The sequence below is a fragment of the Rana temporaria genome, chromosome 5, assembly GCF_905171775.1.
Source record: "Rana temporaria chromosome 5, aRanTem1.1, whole genome shotgun sequence".
Taxonomy (NCBI): domain Eukaryota; kingdom Metazoa; phylum Chordata; class Amphibia; order Anura; family Ranidae; genus Rana; species Rana temporaria.
In genome coordinates, this window is record NC_053493.1 from 379,665,677 (window position 1) to 379,679,292 (window position 13,616).

A 13,616-nucleotide genomic window follows, 5' to 3' on the forward strand; every position below is an offset into this window, starting at 1 on the left:
GAGAAGCAGCAGCACACTGAGCTTGCCAGTGAATAGCTGTGCATTAGGGGGGGGGGTGTCAGGACAATTTTAAGGAGAGTACACTGTGTCTTCAACATGCTAATGTAAATTTAAGGATCGTCCAATTACATCCAAAAAAGTTTTATTACAAAAAAATCACATAACAAAATTTCCAAATTTCTGTTTTTTATTTACCTATAAGTTTAGCACCATTGAGGCTAAAATTTGGCTGACAACTCTGTGCCACCGAAATAGGGCCACTTTTTTGGCTACATTGTCAATGCATTCTATATCGCGATATAACCAATTAACCTCCCTGGCGGTATGATTCTTTCAGAAAAAACATGCTGAAAGCGGTACCATTATTTGCAAGGAAATTTGGCGTTTTATATTGTAGGCCTGTAATTTTTAGAAATAACTCACTTAAATCTGACCAAACAAGATTCTAATAGGCATCCCGGGTATGACATTTTTTTAAAAACAAAATTATAAATTATAATATAATAAATAATTATAAATAATTATAACACATAATAATATAATTATAATAAAAATTATTCAATAATGTAATCAAATCAAAATCACTGAAATTTGCTCAGTTGCAGAATTGTCGCTGTCATTATTTTATTTTTTTTATGACGAATTTCCCCACAAATCGCTATCGCACAATTCTGCAAGTGATTATAATTTATTATCGCTGTTTTTTAGCTGATCTAAAACTATTTTTGACATAAAGGGACACTTTTGGTTGCTATGGACAATCTACAGTTTGCAGAGAGAAAGAAACGTTTTTATTATATAAAATAACATGCAGGACACTGGGCAGACCACTAGGGACAAGGGGGGTGTGTTTTTTTTTACATACAGTACTGTAATCTATAAGATTACAGTATACTGTATGTAATGTGTTTGTTTACTTTTTTGAATTTGGCGCCGTTCTCCGTCCCTGTGCGTCGTAACGTCGCAGGGAACGGAGATCGGCGGCACAGGAGGACGCTGTGTGAATCGAGCGAGGTCCCGCTCGCTCACACAGCACGGTGGCATCGCTGGATCCAGGGACAAGGTAAGTAAACAGTGCCTGTGGATCTAGCGAGGCAAGCCCGAGTCTGACTCGGGGTTACCGCTCGCAGCAGGAAAATCTAACCCCGAGTCAGACTCGGGAATACCGCCAGGCAGGTTAAAGTTACCTTATTTGGACGACACCGGGTTGCCGACTCAAATTCCTTACAAAACTTGGATACTGATGACTACTATACAAATATTATGTGTGTGTGTGTGTGTGTGTGTGTTTTTCCTCTTTATGCAAAGCTCCCTAAGCCAATCCAGTAATGCAAAGAATGTAATTTTTCCAAACTCTATGCCAATGGAACAAACTATCTTGGGTGTTCTGCATCTTTAAAAAGATGTCAATTAAACAAAGTATAGTATAACAACAATAAATTCACTATACTATAAGAAAGAAAAATGAGAGGTTGCGTTTGATGTGTACTCAGTGAAAAGATAATATATCACATGACTATTTATATTAATGTATAGGCCTCTGAAGATTATTTTAAGTATACATTGAATGGTTTATAATATAAGCACCTGTCATTATTGTTAATAGCAAATTCTAAAGCCTAGGAAGCATTAATAGATCAACATTTCATTTGCTAAACAGCAGGTGTTTTGAGTTCACTGAACATTATCTATTCATGTTTTCTAATTAACTTCTTTTTGACGCTGCTTGAAAATCTGCAAACTAATTACTGTAATTAAATAATCAAGATTTTTTCGAGGTGAATTCAAGCCAAAACTATCAGCTGCATTAAAGTCATTAGGACATCTGAACATTTTTTCTCTTTCTCTCTAATAAAGTTTATGTCAGATAAAAGAAATTAAGAAAAGTTGCAAGGCCATGTTATTTATCAAGCTTGGATTTCAAGGTTTGCAGAGGTATCGCGTTTTGACTAATCTTACTCATATTGGCTGTTTATAAAAAAAAGGAGAGAGGCTGAAAAAATGTAAATTGTTTAGAAATGTATTACTAATATATCTGCTTCCAAATGTTAATTATGAAAGATGCACATGCAGCCTATTTCATTAAGACTTGCACACAGTTAATGTGGAGGCATTGCTGATTTACTCTCATCAGTCTCTGGTAACATGGCTGCATGTAATTGACCACTACTTATGTAGTTGTGTAAGTTATAGGGTTAATGTTTCTAGAAGCAAATAGGTTGTTCACTTTGAAATGGAAATTGCACTTTACAAAGGGATTTGCTCCATAACTTAGAAAATGGGGTGGTCTCACTTTGCAGAGAAAACCCAATCACATTAATTGAAGTTAAAGTGGAACTTCATGCTCCCTACCAATATTGATTATTTTTAACCTTCATGCTGTTCCCATTAGTAAATAGATAGGGAAGTATATCATATTTACTTGTTTAAAAGTGATTGTGAAGTCTAGTTTCCTTTTTTTATAACAAACATATTATACTTACCTGGTCTATTGCAGTGGATTTGCACAGAGCAGACTGGATCCTCCTCATCTTGGGGGCCCTCTTTGCTCATCCTAGCCCCTTCCCCCCGCCGAGTGCCCCCACAGCAAGTGGCTTGCTATGGGGGCACCCAAGCTGATCTGCAGCTCCATGTGTCCATTCAGACACAGATCTGACATTCGGCCCGCCACCTCCCTTTTCTGATTGGCTAACTGACTTTGATTGACATCTGTGGAAGCCAATGGCACCGCTGCTGTGTCTCAGCCAATCAGAAGGGAAAGTCTCAGACGGCTGGGGGACTCATGGTCATCACTGGACGGAGATGGGGCTCAGGTAAGTATTAGGGGGTGCTGGGGCGGCTGCCGCTCACAGAAGGTTTTTATCTTAATGCATAGAATGCATTAAGATAAAAAACCTTCTGCCTCTACAACTCAGCTTTTCTTCAGTTACTTCCTGGTCTCTTGCCTAGGCAAATTATGTCATATATCCCAGGAGTCTTCAGGAGGAGAGAAGGAGACATTTTCTTAGCTAAGCATAGTCATACATTACTGAGCTAAGGGCATTTGGATTCCAGGAAGTAAATGCTATATTAATCAAAATGGCCACAGTCAGAAATGCTAAGGGGTGTTTTTCAAAGTGATTTCTCAACAAAATAAAACATAGAGCAGAAAGACAAAGCGACCCCTATATGTTTACCTGTGACAACAGTTTGGGGGTGTTGGTTCTATGAATAACAAGGAGAGCAAAGATAATAAACAAATATATCCTTCACCAATCCAGTCTAACTTTTTTCTAGAAGCCCAGATGACTAGGGTGAAGCTATAAAATTTTGGAAATATTATGACAAGAACCAACTCATTGAAAAAGACAAATACACTTGAAAAGGTTAAGGGGAAGAAAAGAATGGGGTGGATTGATACAGTCGCACACAAATTGATTATGTTGTTGTGAAGAGTTAAGAACCAAAAAGAAGACAGACTATTCTGCAGAAACAATATTCAAGTGTTCGCCTGGAATTGACATTGTCTTAATGGCACTTAATATAAATAATGTGGTTGTGGAAGGCCCTTTGTGTCCTAGCATGCCTGTTCCCCTCTGAACAAAGGCAGCTCTATGAAGACATGGTTTAATGAATTGTGTGTGAGGGAACTTGAATGGTCTGCACAGAACCTGACATCAACCCTATTGAACACCTTTGGGATGAACTGGAATGCCAAGTCTTTTTGTTCAATGTCAGCAGCTGACCTCACACATGTTCTTTTGTCTGAATGGGCACAAATTCCCACAGACACATTCCAACATTTTGTGGAAAACCTTCCCAGAAGCATAAAGGCTGTTTAGGCCACACAATGGGGAGGTGAATCCAATATTAATGCTCATAGTTTTGGAATGGAGTGTCCAACAAGCCTATTTTCAGAATCCAGGTCTGAACCAGCAATCTCTGGTTGTCTGTAACAATGTCTCTTCTTGCTGAGCCACCTAAAATGCTGAATCCATCTCTGATCCATTGGACAATCATGCTTTGTTCCTTGTTTCTGCAGGACCTTGAATTCCCTGTTCCTACCATGAACTTCCTATTTAAGCCATGCCTTTGCACTTCCTGTTTACCACAGTACCATGCTCTCTCCAGCCAATATCTTGCTTTTGCTTATGCCATCTGTATTTCCACTACCACTCGTTTTCGACTTTTGGCTTGTTCCTTCTGCTTGACCCCAACCACTTGTTCTTGACCTTTGGCTTGTTTACTCATGACACTTCTGCTTTCCCTACCAGCCATATCTGCTACTGGACCCCAGCTTGCTCCCCTCTTTTGGTGATCCTGAGGACCGCCACCTGCCACTAACATGCAGCAAATACCATCTCCACCATCAGGAGCTCTGATGAACACCGGTTAGTGCTTTGACTCTGCAACTTAGGTGAGCCTGTATCATCTGCCAGGGTGACGTGCTGCTGCACTTATCCAGCTGGTGGTTCGGAGCCTCTTTACTGCTATCGCTACTGGTCTGAGCCTGACTCCTGATAGTGACAGTTATGTCAGTGTGATGGTAAAGGTGTCCTCAAAATTTTGGTATAAATACATAAGTCTAATATCTTATCACTTTAGTTAGCAACCTTGAAGCACCTTAAACCCTTTACTTTATCTCCACAGTAAAGACCAACAAAAAAATCTACAAGTTTCCTTTGATATTCATGTGAAAATGACTTTTAATCCTGATCCATTTATAGTTGGCAAGGTAAGCTAAGAGTTTTGAATGCTAGAGTGTCTGCCCAGTGTATGTCATCAGCCATCCTGTTATGACTTTACAATAATGGAGTTCTCCACAAGTGCTGGAAGGCTGGATCTTTGATATCCTAAAATACCCGAGCACTGCCAAACTGAACAAACCTACAGACAGAGCTGCTGATGTTTATGGAAGTGGTGCAGTAATCAAAACTGAAATCAATTTTCTAAACTGCAATTTTTAGAACACAAAGTAAAATCATGTGGTGTCTGTTTTTATAAGGGCATTCATATAGGAACTACAATTTGATGTGCTAAACAAAGTACATATATAAAATACACAGCTGGGTCTTATGTATTTTACTTCCAATATTCCACCAAGCAGAGAAAACAGGAACTACTTTACTGTACTTATTGCTTATTTAATCTCATGTTATTTTTACAATAGGTTCATACAAGGTCAGAGAAATTAAAAGAAAGATTTTCTACGCATGTAACCTACTCTGAATGATATACTTTTTCATATTATAGGGTTTCAATGTTTTTAAATGTGCAGGGAGGAAATTTAGAGCAGAGTTAACATGTAGCAACCAAACAACATTCAGTTAGAGAACTAAAAATCGAGTCCTGATTGCTACTTGCTTCTATTTGCTATTTTTTTTGCCTTTTTAAAGCGGGGGTTCACCCAAAAAAAAAAAATTATATTACATCTAGCAGAGCCAGCATAGTAAGGGCATTTACTTTCGGCGTTTTTTTTTTTTTTCTCCGTACATACCTTTATATTATGTTTTTGTCCAGGGTTTCCGGGTTCCGATGACTGCGGGACTGGGCATTCCTATCCTTCCGTTCGATGATTGACAGCTTGTGAAACAGGTGACCTGTCGCACAACGAGCGTCACCAGATGTCGGAAAATAGCCGAGCTGCGAGTCGGCAGTATACGGCGCCTGCGCAGTGAGCTCTACACGGCGGGCGCAGGCGCCGTATAGTGCCGACTCGCAGCTCGGCTATTTGCGGAAATCTGGTGGCGCGTTGTGCGACAGGTCACCTGTTTCACAAGCCGTCAATCATTGAACCGAAGGATAGGAACGCCCAGTCCCGCAGTCATCGGAACCCTGAGGCAGGGATAGGAACGCCCAGTCCCGGAGTCATCAGAACGCGGAAGCCCTGGACTAAATCAGAATATAAAGGTAAGTACGGAGAAAAAAAAACTGCCGAAAGTATATGCCCTTGCTCTAATGTAAAAAAAAATTTTTTGGGTGAACCTCCACTTTAAGCTTGTAAATATGAAATAAGGACCCCTGACATCCAGAAGCATTTCACATTGTCCCTCAATACTAAGCAGTTGTACATCCAATTGGGAACACAATCAGATTAGGTCATGTGGCATATTGCAGTACTGCACTCACCATATAATGTATTAAATCTCTACATTAAAAACTTATGGTGGTATATTTAACATGTTTTACATAAAGTGGCCTGCATATTTAAAGCCCAACTTAATTTTTAATTGACTGCTTGTTTTATCTAGTAAGCAGCCTCTGCCTGAAAAGAAAAGACTGTCCTCTGACAGCATGCTGTATAGAAGGATCTATGCTCTATGTGGGGAAGCAGTGGTCTCTCTTTAGAGGTTTGAAATACCTGTACATCCTTCTAAGTCAGAGCTAGAGTTGTCCAATCACCGGGAAGCAAGAAGTTGATATGACTCAGTAGAGATTTTGTCTTGAACCTAAGAAACCCTTTTCACACAGAGAACAAAGGTCCTTCTCTATAGCATGATGACAGAGGGAAAGTTTTTTCTACTCATTCTACAGAAAATGATCTATAAGATTTTGCATATCTTTTGTTTTGGTGTGCCTAGAATGTACACCAAATGTAACATATGCTAGCCGGGTTTTCTTTCTTACATCAGTTGAGTAATAATTTTAATTGGCTAGTTCACCTGTAACCTAATGATGACACATTAGATCAGTATATAGGTGATTGTGGTGACTAGTTCCAATAGGTAATGTTTAAGCGCTAAAATGTGCGCAAAAGGCATCTACCCCTTTGTCTCCTGCTCCATCTGTCAACTACTTGTCATATGAAGCTTCAATAAAAGGATTTTTGGAAGTGCAGCCGTCCGGAATTATTTCTTTACTTAGACAGCATGCGAGCTGGGCTAGCACCTGAATAGTGTGTGTGTGTGTGTGTGTGTGTGTGGGGATTAACCAGAGACCCGGAGCAGCTATTCTTGTAACATGTAGTTAATTTAACCTGAAAATGAAATTAGGCTTTTAAATGGATTAAATAAAATAACTGAGATCTCTGATATTTCTAACATCAAGTGTTGCTTAGATATTTAGGTAAGACCTGATATAAATGTTGTACTTTTTTAACCGCTTGCCGACCGCCCACCATAGTTTTACGGCGATAATAATACGTGATTTTGCATTTCAGCCACTAGGGGCATGCGCGCGCCCCCTGCTCGCCCCTGGTGCCGACGCATGTGCCCGGCGGGCGTGATCACTGCCGGGCACCTGTGATCCCTCGTTACAGAGCGAAAACTGGGGTATAAACATTATTTAACCTCCCTGGCGGTCTTCCCGAGACTGACTCGGGGTTAGATTTTCCTGCTACTATCGGTAACCCCGAGTCAGTCTCGGCTCGCCTCGCTGAATCCACAGGCACTTTTTACTTACCTTGTCCCTGGATCCAGCGATGCCACCGCGCTGTGTGAGCGAGCGGGACCTCGCTCGATTCACATAGTGCCTCCGTGTGACGCCGATCTCCGTTCCCTGCGACGTTACGACGCACGGGGACGGAGAACGGCGCCAAATTCAAAAACGTAAACAAACACATTACATACAGTATACTGTAATCTTATAGATTACAGTACTGTATGTAAAAAATACACCCCCCCCTGTCCCTAGTGGTCTGCCCAGTGTCCTGCATGTCATTTTATATAATAAAAACATTTTTTTCTCCCTGCAAACTGTAGATTGTCCATAGCAACCAAAAGTGTCCCTTTATGTCAAAAATGGTTTTAGATCAGCTAAAAAACAGCGATAATAAATTATAATCACTTGCAGAATTGTGCGATAGCGATTTGTGGGGAAATTCGTCATAAAAAAAAAATAATAATTACAGCAACAATTCTGCAACTGAGCAAATTTCAGTGATTTTAATTTGATTACATTATTGAATAATTTTTATTATAATTATATTATTATTTGTTATAATTATTTATAATTATTTATTATATTATAATTTATAATTTTGTTTTTAAAAAAATGTAATACACGGGATGCCTATTAGAATCTTGTTTGGTCAGATTTAAGTGAGTTATTTCTAAAAATTACAGACCTACAATATAAAACGCCAAATTTCCTTGCAAATAATGGTACCGCTTTCAGCATGTTTTTTCTGAAAGAATCATACCGCCAGGGAGGTTAATGACATACTTTTTTTGTTTCCTTTTAACATCTGATTTTGGACCGAATTATTTTCCAGAATGAGCAGTGGGCACAATAAGGAGCCCACAACATGGGATTGTGATCGCCATACGTTTTTATAGCGTTTTGTTCTGAAGTTTGTCAATGTTAATTAATATTTAACAAAAAAAAATAGTTATTGTCACAGGGCTTTGAGCGGGAACAACGTGAGGGCACAGGTGGCTGGAGGTTATATAAGCCACCTGTGTGTGAGCTCCCCTTCCCTCCCACCCTGTCGCTGGCACCATTATGTGGTTATGTCACCCTTGGATCAAGGGGGGACTTTGGTTTATCAATTTATTTATTCAATTTATTTATTCAATTCATTATAGCCCGAGTCCTATGACTGAGCCGGTTTAGAATTTGTTTTAAACGTTTTAATTATATATTTATTTATGTTTTCAATGATTGATATTTTAAATAAAGATTTATTTATTTATTTATTTAATACCAATAAAGGTGCCGAGGCCATTTAAAACACCAATTTATTTGTCTTGCATGTTATTTACTGGGTTTTGATATAGAGATAAGTGCGATCTACAATCCCATGAAAACCACACACACTGATAGAAATTATTATTTTGAAAAAAGTTTCCTTCTTGCTCATTCCAATTTTCTCATTACTATAGTTGTTTTGAACCTAACTAATGATTAGTTATTTGAACAAATTTTCTTAATGCGGTTGTATACCCACAAAAAAAACACAAAAACAAACCTGCAAGGCAAAGGCACACATACTAGCTCATTATGAAATACTTACCTTAGAACTAAGCCCCAGGATCACCCCCTAGTCACTGCTGAGAGACTTGATATGTTCCCTCTGCGTTTATTCTGGGTTCGCGGCTCTGGCACTGTGAGTGGCCGGAGTAGCGATGATGTCACTCCCGCGCATGTGTGTGGGAGTCCTCTTTCGGCAAAAGCTCTGATTTTCCGGCAGCATCCACAGGACCTTCAGAGCGCATGCGCCGCTGACGTCAGCGGATGCCTGCAAGGTGAATATCTCCTAAAACGTACCTACAGAAAAGTCTATAATAAGGCTTACCTGTAGGTAAATTTAATATCTCCTAAACCTGTACAGAGATTCTGTTAAAAATGTGAAAGCGAGGTATACAACCACTTTAAAATGACAAATTTGAACACATTCTACTAATGTTCGCCCAGCCTTGAAGTTCAGTTTCATCAGTCCAAACCGACCGTGTGTGTGCCCCATCAGTCAGTTATCCTTTGGTCCAAAAATGTAGAACTTGCTTTAAAATTTAACTGATGGACTGATAACCTATAGGTCAAAACCGATGGTTAGTACGTAAAAACATTGGTTCAAAACCCACGCATGCTCAGAATCAAGTCGACGCATGCTTGGAAGCATTGAACGTCGTTGTGTTTTACGTCACCGCGTTGGACTCAATCGTTTTTTTAACTGATGGTGTGTAGGCACATCTGACCGTCAGCTTCATTGGTTAACCGATAAGAACGGTCCGTCCGTTTTCATCAGTTTGGACTGATCATGTGTACAGGGCCTTAGACTTGTTCTTTTTTATGTGTGTAGAAAATGCAAAAATTGCAAGCTGAAACAAAATATAGTTTCTTTTTCAAGCACCGAGTTTAGAAAAATGTAGAAAGAGATGTAGAGCTGAAACAACAATTTTGGGAATAACGTTCATAAACCAGCTTGCCATTTGCGGCTTATGCTCCTGTGACAACACAGCGGAGCGATATGGCAGCTTAATAGGGACAAAGAAAACATGTCAAAGTAAAAAGACAATTTTTCTGCTCTCCAAAACTGAAAGACAGAATTTTCTAAGCATGAGGAGAGCACCGCGGTTTTAAAAAATACCACACACTTATCCTATTAACGCAATCCAGAGAGGAGAGACAGGGATGCTGTGAGCCAGCAGGGTGAAGGACAGAAGTGACCCAGGCTGTATTTGTTCTATTTCATCCTTGGCACATTATCAAAGTGATAGAAAAATGAAACAATACCATTTTTCTTCCTTTTTCTGCATGAATGTAGAATGCATCAGCCTGCTGTATGCTTTCATACACAAAAAAATAAAAAAATAAAAAATAAAAAAACAACCATCTGGCTCAGCAGACTTGATAATCCTTAAAATATGTGACTTAGAGGATTACAAGTGAAATGTCTAATTTCGTTGTGCATGCTAACATCAAGCTTACTATGTCATGATTCTTCCTTTCGAGGGTCAATGGTGACATGTGGATAGTGAGAAGGCTGTAGAGTCTCAGATTGTGCAGAGCTCTCAGAATACAAACAAGATGCAGATCAGCCACTGATGTGTCTTTCTCTATATTGAAAACCAAAAGGACTGCACAACCGTGAAGCCCTGGGCGAGCGTGAAGGAAATAGGTTTGCATTCCTACATTATAACAGAACAAATAAATCCAGCTGCACAAAACACATTACATTTCAAACAGCATTGTTATCTTTCACCCATATCAAAAGCTAGCAACTTATCTGTCCATCATCTCGTCTTTTCACAATACAACAATGAAAAGCAGCACAAAGGATAGGTTTTAGGAATACATGGTGTTTTACTTTGCTGGCCATACATTTTCAAAAGAATGCTCATACGAATATTCATATAAAAATTATTTGGTATATTCAATGAATAAGAAAACAAAACATTGTGCTAGAAATAGTTAGATAAGTAGTAGACAAATCATTGGACAAACAAAAAATATATTAATGAAAATGTATCATTAAAATAATGACATCAGATAATCTCATATGGTGCTCAGTGTTCAAAAGATGTCTCCTAAAGATTGGTGCTCACACTGGGTGCCCCACATAGATGTACACTCACCACTGGATATGGAACACCTACAGTATCTCTAGTATGGTCTTATGCACATGTGGGGATACCCCAAATGGTTAGGATGACTTCTTGGAAGTAGAGATGTGCATTGCTGAGTGCCTGATAGTCCTGGCACCCGGCTTATGTAGCAGGCGATTATATAAAGGGAAATCGGCCCTGAACGGATGAGCCCCTTGTTGGTGCTCGATTCCCGAGGGTATTCTGGTTGGGCAGAAGTAACATGATGATGTGATATTACCTCGACGTTTCGGCTAACATAGAAGCCATCATCAGGAAGACCCAATAAATGAATGTCATATGAATTTTTTTAAAATGTTGTTTGCTTTTAATATTTGATTTTGGAATGAATGTAAAGCCGGCCAAATATGGATTGAAATTTGGCTGTTTCAGCAGAGACTGGATGAATTTTGATACATGTATGGGCTCCCTGGTTGTACACAGGTCGATCAGCCTGTCATGTTAATCCCAAATGATTAGTGCCACTGGCTGTAGTCAGCAACACTAATCATTGTGTTCCTCCAGCACGGAAAGCTCCCGCTGGCAGAACACAAAAGCACTGTGGGAGGGATTCTCACAGACAGTGTTGATGTGGGAATCAAGCTATTTTCTTTCCTTCTACCCACGGTCCATCCTACTCAAATTTTTACAAATACTGAGGTTGTTGACCTTTAATAATAGGACACTTACCTATCCGGGAAACCAGGGCTGCCCTAACCTGAGCCAGTTCTTCTTTGGGTTCAGACACCATCATGTTTACTTTTGGAAGCCGGATGTGACTGCTTGAGGCTGGCTTCTCACTGTGTATGTATGAGTCACGCTGCATTTTGTAAAAGGTTGAAAGGAAGGGGGATCGATTTTCTGCAGCGACCCTAACAGAAATGAGAGAGTGGGTACCTGTCAAAATCAGGTACCCCCCCCCCGAAAAAAAAAATGTCAAAACTTTAAGGGGGTGAGGTAGGAGGCAAACAAGTGGAATTTCCCCTTTTGGGTGATATAGGGGCATAATAGGGGTATTATGAGCTAAAGTCAGTGTGATGACACCCTATGACATACTGGGCTCAAAGAAGTAAGTTTGATAAAACTGGGCATCACTCAACCTGAAAGAAGATAAGGCGCTTAGGGAGAGGGGAGTTTGTAAGGGACAGCACTGGACAGAATGTAAGTATTGCAGCCAGACTGTGCTTATAGGCCTCATGTTTTTTGTGAAGTTGGGGGTTTACGTACAGGCAGAGATAGTTGAGGAATCTTTTTTTTTTATTTAGTCCCACCTTAAAGCATTGTGCCAGTAGCAAAAAATGTTTTTTTTTTTAAAGTCAGCAGCTACAAACACTTCAGCTTCTGACTTTTAATAAGGACACTGTCCGGTGAACCTGCAATGTCGGCCAACCCCGAGGCCGATCAGTCCATTGGATCGGGTGCAGTCGCCGCCATAGTAGCTAAGGGAAACTGGTAGTGGAGCCTTCAGGCTTCACCATCAGTTTCCTACTGCACATGCGCGAGTCCCGAGGTGCTTTCTGAATGGCCCCATCGTCTTCTGGGATATAAACAGGTCCCAGAAGGCAGCAGGGGAGAATAGGACATGACACACTGGGCTGCAGTGAGGCTGGGATGGAAGTACACTATGTACTTCATAAAAGATAAGTAAGAAAAAAAAATCAAAAATTGAGTGGTGGAGACCTTGTCATTCCTTTAAGATAAAGTTGTAAAGGTGGGTGGAACTCCACTTTAAGGCCCTTGTGCACATCGACGATATGAATCCAGTCCTGCTTTAAAATATCACATGAGAGGATATCACTTGGGTGACCACATTACCAAACTACAATTCAGGGACACCCCCTTCCCAAAAATCAGCTTGTGCTATAGCAAATTACAGCACAGTGATTGGACACAAGAGGCGGGATTTATGATTTCTCCAATCACAAACAGGGGGCGGGGATTGTTCTCCTTCCGGCATTCCCGGCCTGGACAAGTACTGTCAGTGAGTAAAGCGGTGATGTGGCTGCCTCCTTTGGGGGCATCAGTTTGGCCCATGGGTTGGCTGTGTCAGTTTCATTCCGGGACACTGTATTGTCCTGGAATGAAGGAGTCCGGGACAGACCTGCAAAATGCGGGACTGTCCCGGGCAATTCGGGACACGTGGTCATCCTAGATATCACATGAGAGGTACAAAATAAAATATCCTTGTAAATTAAATGCAAAAATTATAAAATTCCTTTTTTATTGTACATACTTGTTTATTATTTCAAAGGACTGGTTGCAACTGTTTGCAAGATATTGTTGTGCTTTCTTCAGCATATTATATGCTCCTTTCTTGTACATGAATATATGAATTTGCATTTTTATACAACATATAGGAAAAAACAACATAACATATCTTGAAATATAATTCTGAACGGCACTCTGCAACATAGACTGCATGGAGGTTCTGACAATTACCTGTGTATTCCAGATGGAAACCAGCTGCAGAAACACTGATGTCTGATTGAAAATTTAAGTACAGATTGTTTGATGTGCTGTTTAGAAGATGAGGAATGGTAGTCCCTGGAAGGAGGAGGAAAAAAGGAAGCATGTCATCTGTATATCAACACACAGAAAGAGATGCAGACTTTA

General features: G+C 40.0%; 1 protein-coding gene across 1 annotated transcript in view; it reads right to left on the reverse strand.

Annotated features, from left to right (window-relative positions):
- The window catches only part of LOC120941318 (CUB and sushi domain-containing protein 3-like), a 142,172-nt gene that overhangs the window by 58,971 nt on the left and 69,585 nt on the right, over positions 1–13,616 (reverse strand). The window contains exon 6 of the mRNA XM_040354644.1: positions 13,443–13,547. Coding sequence (XP_040210578.1) covers positions 13,443–13,547 — 105 coding nt within the window. The remainder of the gene's footprint in view (positions 1–13,442; positions 13,548–13,616) is intronic.